This window comes from Drosophila mojavensis, unplaced genomic scaffold, assembly GCF_018153725.1.
Source record: "Drosophila mojavensis isolate 15081-1352.22 unplaced genomic scaffold, ASM1815372v1 contig_277, whole genome shotgun sequence".
NCBI lineage: Eukaryota > Metazoa > Arthropoda > Insecta > Diptera > Drosophilidae > Drosophila > Drosophila mojavensis.
Genome location: NW_025318822.1, coordinates 2,495,247 through 2,515,150, shown reverse-complemented (window position 1 = coordinate 2,515,150; position 19,904 = coordinate 2,495,247). Strand labels below are relative to the sequence as shown.

At 42.3% G+C, this 19,904-nt stretch overlaps 2 protein-coding genes across 9 annotated transcripts; one reads left to right on the top strand and one right to left on the bottom strand.

The window, feature by feature from the left end:
• Positions 1 to 35: 35 nt before the first annotated feature.
• LOC6574149 (protein mini spindles) lies at positions 36 to 11,390 on the top strand. Of its 8 annotated transcripts, none has more exons than XM_015167293.3 (17): positions 36 to 128; positions 1,612 to 2,374; positions 2,430 to 2,506; positions 2,564 to 2,671; positions 3,180 to 3,499; positions 3,558 to 6,079; positions 6,584 to 6,821; positions 6,888 to 7,408; positions 7,886 to 7,987; positions 8,266 to 8,682; positions 8,739 to 8,928; positions 8,996 to 9,249; positions 9,319 to 9,649; positions 9,711 to 9,899; positions 9,957 to 10,092; positions 10,187 to 10,389; positions 10,473 to 11,390. In XM_015167293.3, exons 2-17 carry the CDS (start codon positions 1,686 to 1,688, stop codon positions 10,551 to 10,553), a joined length of 6,378 nt encoding a protein of 2,125 aa, XP_015022779.1. In that variant the 5' UTR covers positions 36 to 128; positions 1,612 to 1,685; the 3' UTR covers positions 10,554 to 11,390. The 8 variants fall into 8 exon arrangements, with proteins under 8 accessions (XP_015022779.1, XP_015022778.1, XP_015022776.1 ...); XM_015167292.3 differs by having other exon boundaries at positions 40 to 364; positions 10,211 to 10,389; XM_015167290.3 differs by having other exon boundaries at positions 40 to 364.
• On the bottom strand, positions 10,953 to 19,857 carry LOC6574148 (NACHT and WD repeat domain-containing protein 2). Its single transcript, XM_002000170.4, is given in 15 exon segments — positions 10,953 to 12,070; positions 12,130 to 12,329; positions 12,392 to 13,504; positions 13,576 to 13,679; positions 13,731 to 14,044; positions 14,101 to 14,493; positions 14,557 to 14,818; positions 14,890 to 15,476; positions 16,269 to 16,469; positions 16,587 to 17,028; positions 17,086 to 17,311; positions 17,375 to 17,519; positions 17,584 to 17,595; positions 17,597 to 17,994; positions 18,069 to 19,857. Coding segments are annotated over 15 exon segments (5,184 nt in total). The 5' UTR covers positions 18,172 to 19,857; the 3' UTR covers positions 10,953 to 11,386.
• Between the last annotated feature and the right edge of the window lie 47 nt (positions 19,858 to 19,904).

Here is a 19,904-nt window from a genome sequence, read left to right as displayed (position 1 = left end):
AGTATTTCACAGACAGCGAGCGTCGCTGCCGCCGTTTAAAAGTCGTGCACAGTTTTGTTATTTATTTTCAAGACGAAAAATTATTTATATTATTTTGTAAAATAGTGGCGTAAAGCACAATTAAATTGGTTAGTATAAAGTATTGTTGTTACGGCACCAGCTTGGAATTTCGTTTTCGCATTGTGTCGCACAAAGCCGTGTGTCAGTGTCAGTGGCAATTTTTGTGTGCGTGTGTGGGTTTGTATGAGTATTTGCCTGTGTATTGGCTTGCCTTCTATGCGCCTGTGAAAAATCGAAGTTATTGCATTACGTTGCGCCAGCTGCCCAGCTGTGTGCGCCCTATGGGATTTTGTTTTATTTAATGGTGAGTGCTGCAATGGAATTTAATAAGACGCATATAAAAGCAGCTTTGTTGGTATTTTGTTGCTGCTGTGGGCGTTAATTGTCGCTTGTGTAGGGCAGTATAATGGACGCTACTTTAAATTAATAAAACTAAATTTAATTATATGTAAGAAGAAACGGTAAACGACGGCATTTTGTGACGCATGACGCTCTTTGAGAAACATTTGCTGTTATGATTGATCCGTTAATTCGAAATCGCGAGAGAAGCGTCACACTCACTAACATGATTTCAATAAGAGTGGAGTGCGAAACAAAATAAATACAAAGCTGAGCTGTGCTCGCCGAAAGGGGTAATTGACATAAACAACCGTTCATCTGCAATGCGTTGATCAGTCCTTAAACTGTATTAATATTATTAAGTAGCATTAATGAAGAAATATTCCAAATATGGTAGTGTGACCAAGCCATACATACACATGTATGTGTATATTTTAGTTGTATGTATCTTCAAGCAGTGTTTTTCGAACATTTCTACTGCATCCTTATCAATAAATTAAACATACTTAAAATTAATTAACTCAAATATAATTATCTGCAATACAAACCCAAAGAGGAAGGTATTTAGTTGACGCACGACGCTTTTTAAGAAACATATGATTGATCCGTTAATTCGAAAACCCGAGGGAATGAGAGAGCGTCACACTCACCAATCGCTTTTCGTAAGAATAGAGCGCCAAATGAGAGAGTGAGCCGACTCATGTAAACGATATTCACGACCAGTAAATACTCTTCGGTATCTACAGTTGCGTGTCTGTGCATCTAAAGGCTTTGTTTATTAAGGGAAGAAATGGTTATTTACATGTCTGATTTATGAAATGTCGCGCTGCTGTTTGCTTGTTTGTAACTGTATGAGTGTATGAGTTCATCATGGGCGCGTACCCAGTGCTCAATCCTTGCGATTTTTAAAAATAAATGTGTTTATGCCATAAGAATAGAACTTAGCATTAATGAAGTCAAATTCTAAATATGGCCATGCGACCTATTTAATTTTGTCGCTTCTCCAAGTAGTGCCTTCCAAGCGTATCGGCTGAATTTCTGGCTAAGCATTTCATCCACAATTAAGCGCAATTTGAAAGCATTAACTGTAATTCCCATCATCATCAGAAAGTTCTGCTCGATTGAGTTAGTTTTGCTTTTGATTTTCAATTTCATGTATCAACATAAACTTTTCAACAATTTTTTAATATCAATTGATTATTTCACTTTCAGCTAGTTGCTTGTTCGTTGAGCTAAACCCATAACCAAGTCACGGATTGCAACCGTACATAGACAAATACATTGAAATGGCCGAGGATACCGAATACAAAAAACTTCCTATTGAGGAGAGATGCGTTCACAAGCTGTGGAAGGCGCGTGTCGATGGTTACGAGGAGGCTGCAAAAATATTTCGTGAACTGGACGACGAGAGGTCACCGGAATGGTCAAAATATGCGGGTCTCATAAAGAAAATGGTTGTTGACTCCAATGCTCTTGCCCAGGAGAAGGGCTTGGAGGCAGCTCTCATATTTGTAGAAAATAGCAGCCTTGCTGGTCGCACTGTTGGCGATGTAATGTCTGGAATTGTTCAGAAATGTATTGCCGCGCCCAAGACCAAGACCAAGGAACTCGCTGTGCAGGTCACACTTATGTATGTGGAGATCGAAAAGCACGAGGCAGTCGTAGAGGAACTCGTTAAGGGCATGGACCACAAAAATCCTAAAATTGTGGCCGCCTGCGTAGCAGCAACAACACAAGCGATGCGAGAATTCGGCTCCAAGGTAATTGGTGTTAAGCAATTCATCAAGAAGTTAGCTCCCCTCATGGCCGATCGCGACAAGGCAGTGCGTGATGAAACCAAACAGCTAGCCGTTGAGAGCTATCGCTGGATTGGCGCTGTCATGAAGACACATATTTCTTCATTGCCACAAGTAACCATTAAAGAATTGGAGGACGAGTTCGACAAATTAAAGGGTGATCGTGCTGAGCCAACCAGGTAATTTATTAAAATTTAGGTCAGTTGTCCATAAATAAATTATATTTATTTGCAGATACCTTAAATCGCAACAGGAGAAACAGGCTAAGATTGCTGACGAAGCCGCAGCCGGTGCCGAAGATGCATACGATGGTAAAAAAGCAGCTTAGCATACCTATTATTAAGTTTACTATAATGACCTATAAACAGACAATATATCACCTCCCAGCCGAAAATCAATCAAGAAATATCGTAAGCAAGTACGCAAAGAAAGGTCTATTTTTTGCTCTCCGAAGTGTGCATACCGGTCCCTGCTAGGTATATTTCCCTCTCACAATGCTCTGAGTTATTACACATCGTAGGTCGCTGAGTAATTATCTTTGGTGATTTATTACTTTTCCAAATTCAACTATACTTATTTACTTTTTTTACATCTATTTTCACATTAATCTTATTTCTGATGTCTTATCAACATGAATAAACAAACGAATCATCTACCAGATTTAATACAATTGTAACTTGCAAAATAGAAAACAAATACCCCATTTGTTTTTAAATATAATCTCAAAATTCTAGGCAAATATTAGAATCATTTTAAATTATTTAGATTTCGCCTAATTAAAGTAAAAACAAATTAAAAACAGATTTTTAATAAGTTTTTAAGTATATAAAAGAAATTTTATATGGGGCAGTGGGTAATTTTTTTATCGAAGGCGACAAAGAAAAACCCGACGAACAAACATTAATTTCCTTGTTAAAATTACATATTAAGTATTATATAGATATATATATGTTATAAATGATTTTTCACTTTTGTTTTGTGCAGATGAAGATGGCGAAGCTGGCACTGAGGATGTAGATCCAATGGATCTTATAGATCCTGTCGACATATTGTCTAAAATGCCTAAAGATTTTTACGACAAGCTCGACGAGAAGAAGTGGACTTTGCGTAAAGAATCTTTGGATGCATTAGAAAAGCTGCTCACGGAAAATCCAAAGTTGGAAGCTGGTGAATATGGCGCCCTGGTCAGCGCATTGAAAAAAGTTATTACTAAGGATTCAAATGTGGTACTTGTGGCCCTAGCTGGCAAATGTCTAGCCATGCTGGCCAAAGGTCTTTCCAAGCGCTTCTCCACTTATGCAACGGTGAGTAAAACCTATTGATGTAACATACGTCCTTGCTCTACTCCTCATTTTCTTTAAGGCTTGCGTGCCAGCGCTGCTGGAAAAGTTCAAAGAGAAGAAACCCAATGTGGTCAACGCACTGCGTGAGGCTATGGATGCGATTTATTCATCGACAACGCTAGAGGCACAACAAGAACACATCGTAGAAGCGCTGACCAACAAGAATCCTAGCGTCAAGTCTGAGACTGCATTGTTCTTGGCACGTGCACTGTGTCGCACCCAGCCGACAGCATTAAATAAGAAACTTATCAAGCTGTTGACCACTTCTTTGGTCAAAACGTTGAACGAATCCGACCCCACGGTGCGCGACAGCAGCGCCGAGGCACTGGGCACTCTGATGAAATTGGTGAGCGAAAAGGCACTTGCGCCACTGCTTCTCGATGTGGATGCGCTCAAGATGGTAAAAATCAAAGAGTGCCACGATAAGGCCGAGATTAAAATTAAAGTAGCTGCACCCAAAAAAGAAGCTCGTCCGGCCACTGCGCCGACCACTAAAGCTGCAGCCGTTGTATCCAAGCCGACCGGCGGCAGCACAGAGCCCAAGGCAGTTACGCGACCCGCCACATCAGGTGCTCGAAAGACACTGAAAAAACCAGGAACAGGAGCGACAGGCGGAGCGCCCGCAGCAACGAACAAAACAGCCAGCAGCAAAGCCACAGTTACAGAACGTGAACTGACGCCTGAAGAAATACAGGAAAAAGCTGATGCGCTACTGTCAGCTGATATCTTAAACGGATTGGTCGACAGCAACTGGAAAAACCGTTTAGCGGCTATGGAACAGCTACTATCGCAAATTCCCAGCTATGATGCCCAACAACCGGGCCTATCTCAAACTTTAGTGCGAACTATTAGCGGTCGCAAACCTGGGCTCAAGGAGATGAACTTTCAGGTGCTCAAGCTTAAGTTGGACGCTATTCGATGTGTGGCTGAAAACTTTCCACTAACAGCTGTCACGGTAGACCATGTGGTTAATGAAATAACAGAGAAACTGGCTGATGCAAAGAACGGTGGCGCCGCCTCCGATGCTTTAAGCGCTTTATCCGAAGCAACCAAATTGGAGCAGGTCGTTAGTAAAGTGTTGAGCTTTGCCCTTGACCAAAAGTCACCCAAAGTACAGGCGGAGGCCTTTAACTGGATTAACAAGGCCATCGTGGAATTTGGTTTTAAGGTACAGCCCAAAATACTCATCGAAGATGTGCGTAAGGGTGTACAGAGCACCAATCCAACAGTTCGCGGAGCCGCTATCCAGCTGGTGGGCACTATGACAATGTACATGGGCAACGCAGTGATGCTGTTCTTCGACGGGGAAAAGCCAGCACTAAAATCTCAAATTCAAGCCGAGTTCAATAAGAATCTGGGCGAAAAGCCGCCGAGGCCTGTGCGTGGTGTTACCAGTAGCGCCAATTTGGAAGATGCTAATGACGATGACGAGGGCAACGGCGGAGCGTCACCGGAACCCATGAATTTGGCCGATCTGCTGCCACGTGTTGACATATCCAGCCAAATTACTGAATCGCTGCTAAAGGAAATGTCCGACAAAGATTGGAAAACGCGAAATGAAGGTCTCACCAAGCTGCAGGTAATCATTAGTGAAGCCAAGTTGATTAAGCCAACCATTGGTGACTTGGCACCAGCTCTCGCACATCGTCTCCTCGACTCTAATGCGAAAATAGCTCAAACGGCGCTATCAATCTGCGAGCAGCTTTCGACAGCGATGGGAGCCGGTTGTCGGAGTCATGTGCGCGTCCTTTTTCCTGGCTTTCTACATGCGCTTGGCGACAATAAAAGTTTTGTTCGTGCGGCTGGTCTTAACTGTATGAATAGCTTTGGTGAACAAGGCGGCTACAAAGAGTTTTTCGAGAACGAAATGATTGCCGATGCCCTTAAAAGTGGTTCGCCGTTGCTGAAGGCTGAGTTATGGGCATGGTTGGCTGAAAAGATGCCACTTCTGCCACCCAAATCGATATCCAAGGAGGAGCTGACCTCAATGGTGCCACATTTGTATGCCCACATATGTGATCGAAATGCAGAAGTACGCAAGAACGCAAACGAAGCTGTGCTGGCCGTCATGATTCATCTGGGTTATGAGGCGATGGCACGCGCCCTGGACAAACAAAAACCTGCATCAAAGAAGGACATCTTGGCTGCCCTAGAGAAAGCTCGACCGAATTTACCCGTCAAGCCGCTCCCCAAAGGCAAACAGCAAGCGCCCATACCAGAAGAAACCAAAAAGGTGGTGCGCAGTGGTGGCGGTGGTGCCGCTGCCCAAAAACAAATTGCAACCAAAGCAGCCAATGCCGCTGGCGATAAAGCAACAACGACAGCAGCTTCTCGCAAAAAGGAGGAGGATGTCGATACGTCGCCGCTGCTGGCAGTGAACAATATGAAAAACCAACGGCTAATCGATGAGCAGAAAATGCGTGTTCTCAAATGGACATTCACTACACCACGTGAAGAGTTTACGGATCTGCTTCGCGATCAGATGACCACAGCCAATGTGAACAAGGCATTGATGGCCAACATGTTTCACGACGACTTTCGGTATGTTAGCTCGGACCACGTCCCTATTCCAAATCTAAGTCCTACCGATCAGACCCCGAGTTCAATCGTAAAGGAAAACAAAAGTTGATTTACATTAAATCAAGTACGCAAAATAAGACAACCCAACAATTTTAAATTACCATTTCGGAGACCAAATTCTCTGTTGCTTGTATCCCAATTTGAATAATATATCTTGTGCTACTTTTATATGTCAATACTTTTTATACTGCAATTTAAATTTTAAATGATAATGGTGGTACAACATGCACAATAAAATATCATATTTTCAAACAGTTGTGCCATAATATATTATTTTAAATATTGTAGTTTGTATTAGTCTCCAAAAATAATTGAATTGAAAACTTAACGTTCAATGGAGTAACTAAAATGTTTGGGAAATTGTCTTAATTTAAAAATCAATATCCATAATTATGAACTTTATAGAAATACTGTATTTATTATTATTACTAGTATTGCTAATTGAAAAACATTTGTCCATTGCAGTTATCACTTGAAAGTCATTGAACAGTTGAGCGAGGACTTGCCAAATAACAGGAAAGCGTTGATTTGCAATCTTGATTTAATACTCAAGTGGTTAACGTTACGCTTCTATGATACGAACCCTTCTGTGCTCATTAAGGGTCTCGAGTATCTAGCACAAGTGTTCCAGATGCTGGTCGAAATGGAGTATATGATGGCTGAAAATGAGGGCAGCAGCTTTGTGCCTCATCTGCTATTGAAGGTGACCATATTTATATCGCAGTATGTGGCAACATTCCAATTTCTAACTTGTCATATATCTTCACAGATTGGTGACCCAAAAGACGCTGTTCGAAACGGCGTGCGTCGTGTGCTTCGACAAATAAACCTGTTATATCCCTTTACCAAGGTTTTCTCGTATGTGATGGAAGGACTTAAATCGAAAAATGCACGTCAGCGCACCGAATGCCTCGACGAGCTAACCTTCCTCATCGAGAACTATGGACTAGGAATTTGTCAGCCGTCGCAGCAGGTGGCGCTGAAGGAAATAGCGCGCCAAATTTCTGATCGTGACAATTCAGTGCGCAATGCGGCGCTTAACTGCATTGTAATGGCATATTTCCTAGCGGGCGAAAAAATTTACAAACTGATTGGTCAGCTCAATGAGAAGGATCTCTCAATGCTTGACGAGCGTATCAAGCGAGCCAAAAAGACAAGAAAACCAGCTGTACCAGCAGAGATGCCGCCCGGTCTGAAGCCACCAACGCAGGTAGTGCAGCAAGACAGCATAGAGATTGAGGATGCTGTAGGCAATGGCTCTGAAGAGCTGCCGCCACCCGAAGAGGAGGGGTAAGTCAGCATATTAAGAGGGGCAAAGAAACAGCAATCAAGCACTTACTAAAACGCAGCTAGTACATATTGTTTACAGCTTTCCAGGAATGGGAATTCTAAATTGGAGTATATCAAAATTCTTTTTGCTAATAAAGCGTGTCTATCAAAAGCTTTTTATTTCCACTCAATGAGCGAAAGGTTTTATTAAAGCTAAATTAATTTTGGAACGTATTAATCTCAAATTCAATATCCCAAATTAATAATTAATAAATATAAAATCAATAGGTGATTAAACATATCTTTTAATTTGAAACAATTTTGATGTCTGTAATTGGAAAATGTAGGATGTAAATTTAAAGATGGCAAATATTGCTCTTTCGTTCGATATTTTCCAATTTCCATTCCTGGTTATTCTTCTTATAATCCATTTTATGTTCACTTGTTTTTATTTGTATGATTTTGCTTATTTTCTTTTCCATTAATTTTGCGAGCTAGCCGCCAGCAGCCAGAGTTTAATGAGTGTGGTCAAAGCAACAGGTTGGCGGAGCGGAGTGCCACAAGCGCTAAAACCATCTTACATTCGCTGCATCGACAGGCGTAAAGTGGCGTTTCTTTCTATATGTCTATTTATATATGTACAAATTCACCGTTTGTTTTGCTTTACACGTTGTTTTGTTTATTGTGTTATTTTGTGGGATTGTGCTCTGTTCATTTTGCTCAGTTACATTTGCTTTTGTTGTATCGATGTTTCAAACTAGTATTCCATTTGCACTCATATTATTATATACAATATCTGTTCAAGTATTGTTCGTGCTGGGCAGATAAATGTCCGAAAAATTTAAAGCTAAATCTAAATTATTTTTTACTCCACACAGTACATTTGATCAAGCACCGTCTGCACAAGTGCAACAGCTGCAACAGCAATTGCAACTACATCAGCAGCAGGTTGCACAACAGAGGACAACTGGTCCATTCGGGTTGGATCCCCAGGTGATGGCCGAAATCGAGAAAGATTGGGTGCGTGTTGATCAAATGGTATTCAAGGAGCTACCTACAGTGGACATATCGCTGCTTTACGAGCCAATTAAAGTTATTCCTACACGCGACGGTTTCCAGTATCCACAGGAAAAATTCGATCGACTCATTGCGCGCTCGCGTCACATACAACAAAATTTAACCACATCGCCGCAGTCGAATCCTACTATGTCTAGCGGCATTTCCCCCTATCGCAGTCCCCTGCGAATGCAGCCACACTTAACAAGCCAACCCCATTTGGAAAGCAATATACCCAAGTAAGATTTAAATTAGTTCGCTTCTGGAAACCTCATTAATACTTTGTTACATTCAGTCTGGCCGAAATGCTGCCCAAGCACGACCCGAAGTTAGTGAAAATTATAAAAGCAGTCAGCAGCACGGACACGCTTGAGGCCCGTGCAGCCATAAATGAGCTAACCGAGATTATTGAGGCTCCCGAAAAACAGGCCGTACTGCGCGATTACGAGGAAATATTTATACAAAATGTGCTGGCACAGTTGAAGGTGAGACGTTTTCTCGCTTTAAGTAAATAGTCAAAATTTTAAACATGTCTTACTGTTATGTCTATAGAATCTCTCGCAGATGCCTATAGCACAGGCTCAGGTTGTGTATCAACCGCTGCTGTCCATTTTGTACACTTTCTTCAATGCTAACATTCTCGGCAAAACTCTAAGTATTGCCTGTATTAAGAATCTGATGTCTGCACTGCTCCATCTGCTGGCTGATCAAAAACTAAACAGCGGAGATGATTGTCAATACAACAAAGTCATCAATGGTATTTGTCTTAAAGTGCTAGACAAAGTCAACTTTACAAATATCTATTGGTATGTAAAACATGACACTAATATAAAACAAATAAATATATATTTTTTTTTTTTACCAATTCCCTGCAGCGCCTTAATACGTTTGTTGAGGGAGACCTGCCCCGTAGCAGGTTTGCCCAAATTCACCGATTTGCTGATGAAATGCATATGGCGTAATATTAAAATGCTACCGGAACGAACCAATGAGCTCAACTATGATGCAGTCATCTTGGAAGTTCATGAATTTATGCTGGCACTGCCTAGCACCTGGTGGCAAAATCGTCCATCGGATACGCCGCTGCGCACCGTGAAGACGATCATACACAACATGGCCAAGGTGAAGGGCAACGGCATATTACAGCATCTGAATCAGATACCTACACATTCAGAGTTGCACACGTACTTGATACGTATATTAAAGGTATACAATTGAATCTATAGCTATATAATAGAAAAGTTTTTATTGAAAATGTTTTATTTAGAATTTCCAAAAAGATGGGACAGTGTCGGGTGGTGCTGGTGTCTCGCCGCAGCGTCAACAGTACCATTCTAAGGATGTTGATGGAAAGCGCATATCGCATCAGACCCACGATACAGTATCGCAAATTTTTAAGCTGATCTCAGACAAGGATACCAAGCAACAAGGTCTGCAGAAGCTTTTTGACTTTAAGGTACGTTCGGATATGCGCTTGGTCAGAATTCATACTAACTTTACTTTTGAACTGTAGCAGCAAAATCCTGACATTGATCTGAGCACTTTTTTGCAAGGAGCTAGCGTCACTTTTCACAGGTACATTGAAGAAGGGCTGGCTGAAATTGAACGTAATCAGAATGCGGGCACACAAGCGCCTGATAATCGTACAGGTGAGTTGAAAATCCACAAATAACACACAACAAAATCCTTATCTTAGCCACTCGCACCTCTTTACTAACATAAATAAATTGGATCAATCGGCAGCTTCTACACGTTCTTATCTCACAGATGTCAACTATCAGAATGCATCGCATGATCCGGACTATTGGATGGCCCGTTTGCAGAACTTGATGTCCGCGCGTCAAAACGGCGACAATGGCTCCAATATGCTTGACAATCGGGTAGCCGATGAGAATCTCTGCTTGAACTCGATGAACTCACAGAAAGTGTCACTAATCAGACAGGAGGTGGGTGTCACAAGAAATCCCTAATCCCATTTCCCATGTAAAATCTTGTGGCGTATGTCTCATGCATTATATTTCTTTTCCAGAAACCTGAATTGTCGCCCAATCGCCTCCAGCACATACAGGCCAAACTGGCGCAGATTAAAAAGGAGAATCACGCCCAATAAGTGTGAAGGAGAGACCCGTTATACTCTTTAGTTAGCAGTTTATAGCTGTTCTGCTATGGATCATATACATTTATATTAAATATTATTGCCGATCAGCAACGAGATAAGCTGTCTAGCACGTACTGCGTCAGCTTTCACCACATTAACAATTTATTATTTAACATAAATATGTATGCTTATAGATTCTCGGTATAATCATAAAGTTTAGTAACAAGTCAAAGCGAAACTTAAGTCAAGTTAACAACAGCTACTACAGTAACAATAACAGCATACTACACTAAGCCTACTACAATTATTTACTACTAATATGTATTGCAAAAGCAAATTATCTATGTATTAGCACTGAGTTATGTATTTGATATATGTATTCGAATTTCGATTGCCTGAGTTGAGATTACAATTTTAATATGTTCCATTTGTCGTTTGTTAAGTTAGTTCCTTGCATATTTTACGATCATTCTATAAAAATGCGTTAAAATTTAAAGTTAAATCAATTACCACATGTTATGTATTAATAAAAGAGAACTGGTTTTTCCTCCTAAATAAATTATGTATAAACCTTGTTATGCAGCTCCCGGCTAAAATAGGCCAACAAAGGCAGAAACTGTCAGTGCGAGATAAATAACTAATTTTTAAACATTGAAAATATACTGCACGCAAGCTTATAATATGATGATGAATAATCTACTATGTTGCAGTTACGTTTTGCCTTAATAATTATTTAGATTAAGCCCTGTCCAGTTTAACATTCACACACCTTCATATTCACGAATTTTTTGTAACATGCCCATTATTTATGCAAATCAACAATAAATGTTATATTTATACTTCATCTAATCCGCTACAGGCACTATGTCCTCCGTTATTTCAGTTAGCTCCTCATCATCTCCGTCACCCTCGTCATTCTTCGGCTTGCCATAGCGCGAGGAAATCGTAGCCACTCTGATGGCCGCCTTGAAGCCTACGCGTGCCTTCATCTTGGCCAGTTTGGCCTTCCAGTTTTCGTCGCGAGATGGCAACGCACTTAAGTACTCAAACATTTCCTCGTTTTTGGGATCGACTATGGCCAGCACCGACATGCAGCCATCGACAGTGCCCAGCACAATGGCGCGCCCATCCTTGCTGCTCTTGATGGCTGTCAACTCGGCTTGTAGCCTGTAGTTGGCAATCATCTCAGTGTCGGCGGTGCGAAATACACGAATGGTCTTCCTGCCGCTGTGGTAATACGCCACATACTCGTCATTCTCTGTGAATATGCAAATGACTGAGAAGACGCCCTCAGCTACCTTTGGTATAAAGGTCTTCACTGTGGTGCCCTTGCGCAGCTCCAGCATCTCCAAGCCTCCCCTCGTCGGGGCATACAGCCCACATTTTCCGTCACGAGTGAGGCTGCCACCCCACTTGGCGATGGAGCGCACATGTTTCTTGGTCTTGATGTCCATAATGCTGCCCTTCTCGCTGCTGATCACAGCGACCTGGTTAGCCTTGTGAGGCATGGGCACCAACGAGAACACCTCCTGCAATAGCAATAATTATTGAAGTATCGTAGAGGTGGATAAACAGTTGATTCACCCACCTTGATGGCGCAGCCTTTGAGCAATATTTTTGATACGAAAGAGCCATTCGTTGCGCTATAAACACCCAGGCAATCCTTGTTAGATTTGTCCAAAGTAACCACGATTATATAGGCCTTGTCAGCTGTGATAACTGACTGGCGAAAGGGCATGCCCGTCACCATGCGCATGTGAAAATCAAAGCGAAATAGAATTGTGCCCTCTGGAAGATACGAAATATGTTTTTCAGTTAACTATTTTTTTCAATCAGATAGCCATGCTCACCTGGAATCGATCGAACTGTTGTTATGGCCGTCAGGCGATTCGTTTCATCCGATCCGGTTAGAATGTCTCTTTGATTAATGTTGGGCACCGACACGGTGAGCACCTTGTAGCCATAGTCCATGAGCGTTATCTGCTGAATGCCCGGCTGATCGTCGCGATAAACGACCTGCTCGGACACGCGGTTCCAGATCAAAAACTTGCCCGTTTCCGAAGAGATGATGTACCGTCCGTCTGGAGTGATTTCAGCATGCGTTACAATGGCGCCCAATGGACTGTCCGCCAGTTTGGCAAGTAGGCGACCAGAGCGGGTCTCCCACACGCCAACGCAGCTGCGTGTGACCGTCACAGCTATGTCCACCTCGGAGAGACTGATGTCGTCTATTTGCAGCTCATGACGGTCAATGACATGGACCTTTTCAAATATATTGTTGATATTCCACACCTTGACCGAGCGATCTATGGATGAAGTCACCAAATTGTTCCAGTTGCCAATGGTCAGCGGCTCCAGTTGTATGATTCGTCCAAAATGAGCATCCAACACTTTGGCCAGCTGGCCGTTGTGGAGATACCAGACGTAGAGATTCTTACGCACCCCAGCCACCGCATAGTCTAGCTTGGAGCTGACCATTATGGAATTCGATTGCATGATGCGAGTAGTGATATTCCTAACACCGTGCGGCAGGGCCAGATACATTGCGCCCTCGCAAATGGGAGCTCGCTCACAGTCCTTCTCATTGCGGCCAAAGTCCCAGATGACAAAGCCCAAGCCAGCGGTGCCAAGCAGCATGCGATCCTGCTGATGTTGATCCAAGCGCAGCTGCAGCAGCATTTCCTTCTCATCGTTCTCATAGCGCGGCAGGTGCTCCACAAAAGTCCAGTGTATCTCGCCGGTTTCCTTATTCTCGATGAAGTCGTAAACTGATACTTGGAAATTATCCTTGTTGGCACAGCCATAGGCGCGCGTGCGGCCCTTGTTCATGACCAAGGCGCTAAAGAAGTGCACTGAATTGGAGTAATTGGATGTGCGACACGAGTCCAAGCGCAAACGAATTTCATTTATTGAGCCCGACCAAAAGATAACATTATAGTCGAGTGGGGTGAAGAATTCCATTGCTGCAAGAGAAAGATTAGGAACAAGTATATTCAGCGTTCAATGCAGAAGCAGTGGTATTTGTGGTATTTACACAATATCTCCCAATCCGTATTATCGCCCGGCACTTCAAAGATTTCGACCAAATTGCCACGCATGTCGAATTTGGCCCAGCGCAGCTTGCAAATAATGAATAAACTGAAAATCAATGAATTGAGGAGCTCAAACAGTCATATTTCAAGGACCTACTTCTGATTAAGCAGGTACAAGCCACTGACTGGTCCGTCGCCATCCTCGAATGGACTGTTGATCACCACAAACTCGCTGGATAGCATGTTCAGCAGCACCGTTTGGTTATTGTTCGAGTAGGCAGCCGCCCACTTGTTGTCCGGGCTAAGGACCAGCTGCTGCATGATGCCTTCAATGCCGGGATTCACGTCACGCGTCAGATCCGATGTGGACAAATCGAAGGTGATGAAGTGCGTCGATATGGAGACCATGTAACGCATATCGCTGGTCAAACAAAATGCAAATACGGCAAACTGATGACCTTCCAGCGAGTACTGTTAAAGAGACTCATGTGATTCAGGAACGCTCAGAATGTATTCGCTGTGCTTACCTTGAGGGGTCCGCCGGGGGTGTGCAGGCAATGATTGACCGGAATTAAGGCACAGTCCTTGGGTCCGGAGCGATCGCAGGCTCGTAGCAACATTTTGATATTTGGATTGCCGCCAATCTCTGGCAGCAGGCGACCAATTAACTGCGGCGCCAGCATATTGGGATAAATGGCCAGGATAGCACCGCCCAAGCGCAATGCGTCCGCCACCAGCATCAGCTCACGCTTCGACTCCTTGTCGTCTGTGTTGGTCGAGGCATCTTCAAAGTCGGCCAGCACCGACTGCAGCGGACAGCTCGAAAGCTTCGCATGCAGCCATTCATAGTTGAAGAGCACGTGCTCGAACAGATCCTTAAACCTTCGCGAGCGCACAAAATGAAAAGGCAGCTCACCAAACTGTAGAGTTTCACTTTACGTTAAGCAAGGATTGGTATTGAGTAGCTCATTCTCTTTACTTACCTTGCGCAAATTGTAGCGCTTGGAGAGACCATCCTTGCTGGTGAAGACCAGCGGTTGTATAGGAACCTTACGATCGGCTGACCCTTCCTTGTCAGCTAAGCCAAAACGATGCCTCTGTATCTCCGTGAATTTGAACGGCTTGGGTATACCGCCGCCCCAAATGCCCAAATAATAATCTGCAATCATTGAGTGAAAATATATGGCCATATTCATGTTCTTAAAGTAACGCTCCTTGGCTGTGTCCTTGAATTGTCTGTGGTACCTGTAGGAATTATGATTCGATTGCTATTATTAAGCCCATTTTCAAGCTATCTGACTTCGTTGCTTTAATACCAGTTCATGACATTGACGCCATCGGCTTCCCGTTCACTCAGGTAGTTCGGCAAATCGTTTCTGATGCGCGTCCACAGCAGCGGGGGTATGCGACGCACTGGCGGCATATGATACTGGTAGACATCGTCCAAGACTTTGTCGTCCAAAGAGATTAAGTCCTCGAGTTCGCTCTCGGATAGACCCGACTTGGAAGCGGTTATATAGGCCAGAGCGTGAAAGACCAGAATGCGACCATGCTGCTTTTCCACGCGCTCAAAGAGCAACATGATTGAGTCCATCACCGTGTTGGCCAGATGGGTCTCCTGCGGACGCGTATAACTGCGCCATCGGCAAATCTCGGCAAAAACCAGTTTCACAAATATGGGCAGGGAGCATTTGCTAATTGCATTAGCCACCAAACGCCACTGGTAGTTGTTAAGATCGCGACACGCGGTCTTCATCCACATTTTGATCACGTTCATGGCCAGGTCCTCGCCCAGTGCAGTCACCTCTATGAAGTTCTCCTCCACGTCAATCATCTTGCACAGCACATGGTACTCATGGGAGACAGTCGGATTGGCGGGCTCATTAGCACACGATATGATAATCTGTAATAGCAATCCCAATGGCATTTACACAAAACGGTGCAGATAGGGGCGATATATATGATACTTCAGATATGCCTCATGCAGAACGGCATTTCGTTGGGGAAATGGTTTTGGGTGAGGGTGCCAAAAGTAATTTATTTGCGATTGATATTGTTTAGCACGCACATGTCAAGCAATCGAAAAAACTTACAGCGCATAGGAAAAAATAATGATAGGTTTGTTAATCTATGTTGTAGTATAAACATACATACATATGTATACCTGGGTACGGGCAGCATGCAATTTCCAAAACTCAAAACAGAAAAAATATTCTTTTAAATTGATTGATATTTTTCATGCAGTGCATACTAAGCAGGTCCTGACAAGAGGCCTGATAGGTCGGTCACCTATATAATAAATATGTCTATCACTCTTCGTTCAACTTTAATTATCTGTGCAGGAATACTTAAAATGTGATTTGTCAGCATGCAAATGTACGCGGTAAAAGATATTGGACCAACTTCCTTGAATTAATGAAAATTTTCGAATTTCTTTTCAGATTATATCTGAAAATGTGTGTGAAAAATTAGCTTAAATAATAATTGAATCATTTCACTTTGGTCATCTCTAATATTTTGTTTTCATGCTCTTAACAAAGTGTACAAAGTGAGAAAGATTAATCTAACAAGTTGTTTGTATTTACAGAAGGGCATGCACAATATGGTATATATGAATATAATGAGGTTCATGCATAGGAACCAGATTTTCAGTTGAGAGAACAACCGTTAATCCTGATCAAGTTCTCCCACTCACCTTGCAGTGGGCTGGCAAGCGTGTCGGTATCCAGGATACCTTATTTGAATCTTGGGTGCCCGTCAATTGATCAACTGAATCTAAGTATATAGTTAACGGCTGATTGGGGCTAGCGTAAGTTAGTAATTGCTTAAAATGTGCTGTTAGGGGTACAAGATCATCTGGTATATTCTCAAAGGGTAGCATATAGTTGTACGATATCTGCATTGTTCACATACATATGTATATGTATTCATATATATATATATATATAATAGGTTTTGGATAGAAACACGATATTGATAAATTTGTTGGCTGTAAATAATGGATTGATATCACCTGCTGGCATATTGATATGAGGGTAGCCGTCAAGGCGCTAGAGTCCGGAGTCGTGCCAAGGAAGCGGATGATATTGATGGGTCGCTTATCGGCGAACCATTCGCTGGCTACAAGAGAGGCGCTCTTGGCCAGCAATGAAGTTTTTCCACAACCTCCGTCGCCAAAAAGGACAAGTGGCTTATCTGAATCCCCCAGCATATAGCGCTTGATACGCTCGCAACTTTCTTCGCGGCCGTAAAAGATTTTCACCGAATTGTTACAAGCATGCAAATGCTGAAGGATCTCAGTTACTATCTGCCCCTGTGCACTGGAGTCTTCCTTGCGCATGGCCCTATCCACGAGCTTAACAACATTCTTATAGAAGTGCGAAATGAAATGATTCAAATACTCCTCATGCGTTTCTATGTCCAGGCCCTCGCGACCGATCCACTCCACAGTATATCTAAAAGTCGGAAATTATATAGTTATGATGATTCAATTTTATAATACTGTTATTTACTTTTGCGAATTGCTCGCCTCGATCTTAGCGGGTAGACGAGTGTCCCTCAAGTCACTCAACAATTTAGCGGACTCCGTGTCCAAGCTACGATTGATAATGTCCACAAAGAGCGAGGCCTTCTTCAGGTTTTGCAGATTAATGTTGTTTATGTAGCGGACATAAGCCAGACAATGATTTTTGGTATTCTTCACGTTCAGAACTCCATTGATCACCTCACGTTCCGTGACTGAGTACATAATTTTGTAAGTGTATAAGTCAGTTGATCTTTGGCACTTCTAGTTTCACTTACCCGACATAAAATAGTTGTGAACATCGTCCTTTGACATCTTGTTGCTGGCGCCCAGCGAGGCGGCAGCCTTCCGTAACAGCTTTTGCATCTTGTTCAGCGTATCCCACCAGACGGCTTGATCCTCCGCCTGAAGCTTTGGAACGCGCTGTATAAGAGTCGAGTGTCAGTTAGAAAGATTGGGTATTAGTTTTATATAGCTTGATATTTACCTTGTTATTGAAAATTGATAAGAATAGATGATATGGGCTGCAACACCGAAATAGGCGGCACAGCATTGCTATCCTTCTTATACCATAGATCAAGCAGAGCACGATCCACGCCCATTGAGGTCAACTCTTCGCATATCATTTGCAGCTCCGAGGAGACTATGTATGTGGGTATCGGCCGATAGCCGTACTTTTGACCCAAAAACACAATAAAATTGGGTCCCATCGACAGGCGTTGGCAATTTTTGATCTCACGCATGCAGAGCTCTGTAGTCATATGATCGTCGGTGGCCTCATCTCGAACACCCCAACGCATGTCCACCACTTGAAACTCGAGCCCATGTTTCTCACGACAATAATCCTTGATTCTGGGATAGCACTTGGCCATCAGCGTATTACGTTCCATCGTAGTATCTGCAAGGGAATACATGCGATTATGTAATCGTAAGCCCACACACATGTTGTAGAATATTGCGTTTGTAACACACCCGTAAATGTGGAGCTCGTAAAGATACGCACAATTTTCGAGCTAACCGGCGGCAAGGACTCTAGCGAGCCCAAGAATATCGAGTCTATAGTACGATCATCCATGATTAGGATATTATTTGATCGGGTTTACTGTAATTGTGCGCTGCCGGAGCAGCTTTTTCTAGGACGTTCCGCTTACGTTGAAATCCAATCTATGTCTGCACCAAACGGAGACCCAGAAAGTTGTCTAAAGTTCACATTATATTGCTTGCCGCTGTTTGGTCGATATTACGGATTACGGACATGTGGCGCATTTGACAGTCGCCTAGTTGACGGGTTGTTTTGAGTTCAGCTTGACTGACACGCCAGGGTGTAGTCGACAGCCCAGTAGTAGGCAGTCCCGTAGCCACGGGCAACACCTGTTGCGACCCGGCGCCTGCTTTTGTTTTGATTGGTAAGCGGCTCAGTTTGGTTGTGTTTTGATTATTAGTCATATTTATAGCTGACATCTGCCTACGTTCTGATTGATATTCACCGTATTTCACTTAACTACAACAAGTGTTTTCAAGTACTGTCGACCCTCTGCTACCATGACGTCGACAGTTGCGTGCTTGCCACACATTTTCAGGCGATTGCGTTGGTGTTGTTGAAACTTTCAAAGTCGCTATTTAATGGGCCATCGGTTATGGGTGCGACTTTTCGAACCACCCCTTCCCCTCCACCTAGCTCCTTAGTTCGGGCACTGGGGCATGGGTAAGTCTTAAGTTTTCTTCTAGTTGTCAATCATTGGCCTCGACCTAGACACGTGCGTGCCTAGGCGAATGAATCAATGGCAATGCAGGGCATGTGGCTCCATTTAACTAAATTTCGAGTTCAATGTGTGCCATTTATAGCACTGGCATTTGACGAGTACAGCTAAATTTATAGGTCAAGCAATTGAAGGCAGGTTAGCCTGTTATCTGGTACCTGGTACCTGTTACAACAATTCAGATTATCGACACATGCAAATCCTTTTTTATACCATTTGACCATGCTCAATATTGGCTTACGAAAGAGTTTAATCTGCGTGCCGAATCAATTGAAAGTTTAAAAGATGTTTCTAGACTTATACTTATACATATATCCATAATCTGAACGTAGAACACGCTTATCCAAAGCTTTAAGTTAGCCCTAATATAGAATGTAGAGTGAATTACGCATTTCCAAAAAGTTTCTCACCCTTGGGCCCTTCATAAAATTCCCATTGCAAACACATATCGTGGGTTGTATAACAATATATTTATTTGTCATTTTCTGTTATTATTTATTTTTTTTTTTTTTTTTTTTAATGTTGATTTTTTTGAATAATTTAAGCTTGCAAAAGTTTCGTATTCCAATATATATGTTTCTTTATCTTTTATAGTTATATGAAGAATGTTGCTAATTGTTCTTGAATATCGGATGCTGTTGGCCGCATGTAAAATATTTACCATGGCCCTCTTGATAAAGTTATGTATGTGTATGTATTAAAAATTTAGTTCAGTAGAATTTAGTGTAGTAAAATGTTTATTATTTCGCTTATTATGCAATCTTGTCTATGATTTTTTTTTTTTTTTTTGAAACGCGTTTAACTAATTTCATTTAAGTTGGCTATAGGAAAATGGATTATATGCTATAGGTTTTTATTGTTTGTTAAATATATATCAAACGTTAGTTTCTTTTTCTTTTCGAGGAAGGATACAAATGTTAATCACTTTGCTTTTGTTTGATTATAGGGACTGTCTCGCAAATTAAATTAACTAAGATTCCATTTAAATGGAAACTGCATTACATATTTTTTTTATTATATTTATATGTAGCTATATTTCAATAATAAA

Bases quoted from the DNA above. Each gene is read 5' to 3' on its own strand.
- LOC6574149 (XM_015167293.3), top strand. From the start codon at position 1,686: ATGGCCGAGGATACCGAATACAAAAAACTTCCTATTGAGGAGAGATGC. The intron at 2,672-3,179 runs GTATATTTCCCT...TGTTTTGTGCAG, and splicing joins TGCATACCGGTCCCTGCTAG to ATGAAGATGGCGAAGCTGGC. The intron at 9,650-9,710 runs GTATACAATTGA...TGTTTTATTTAG, and splicing joins ACTTGATACGTATATTAAAG to AATTTCCAAAAAGATGGGAC.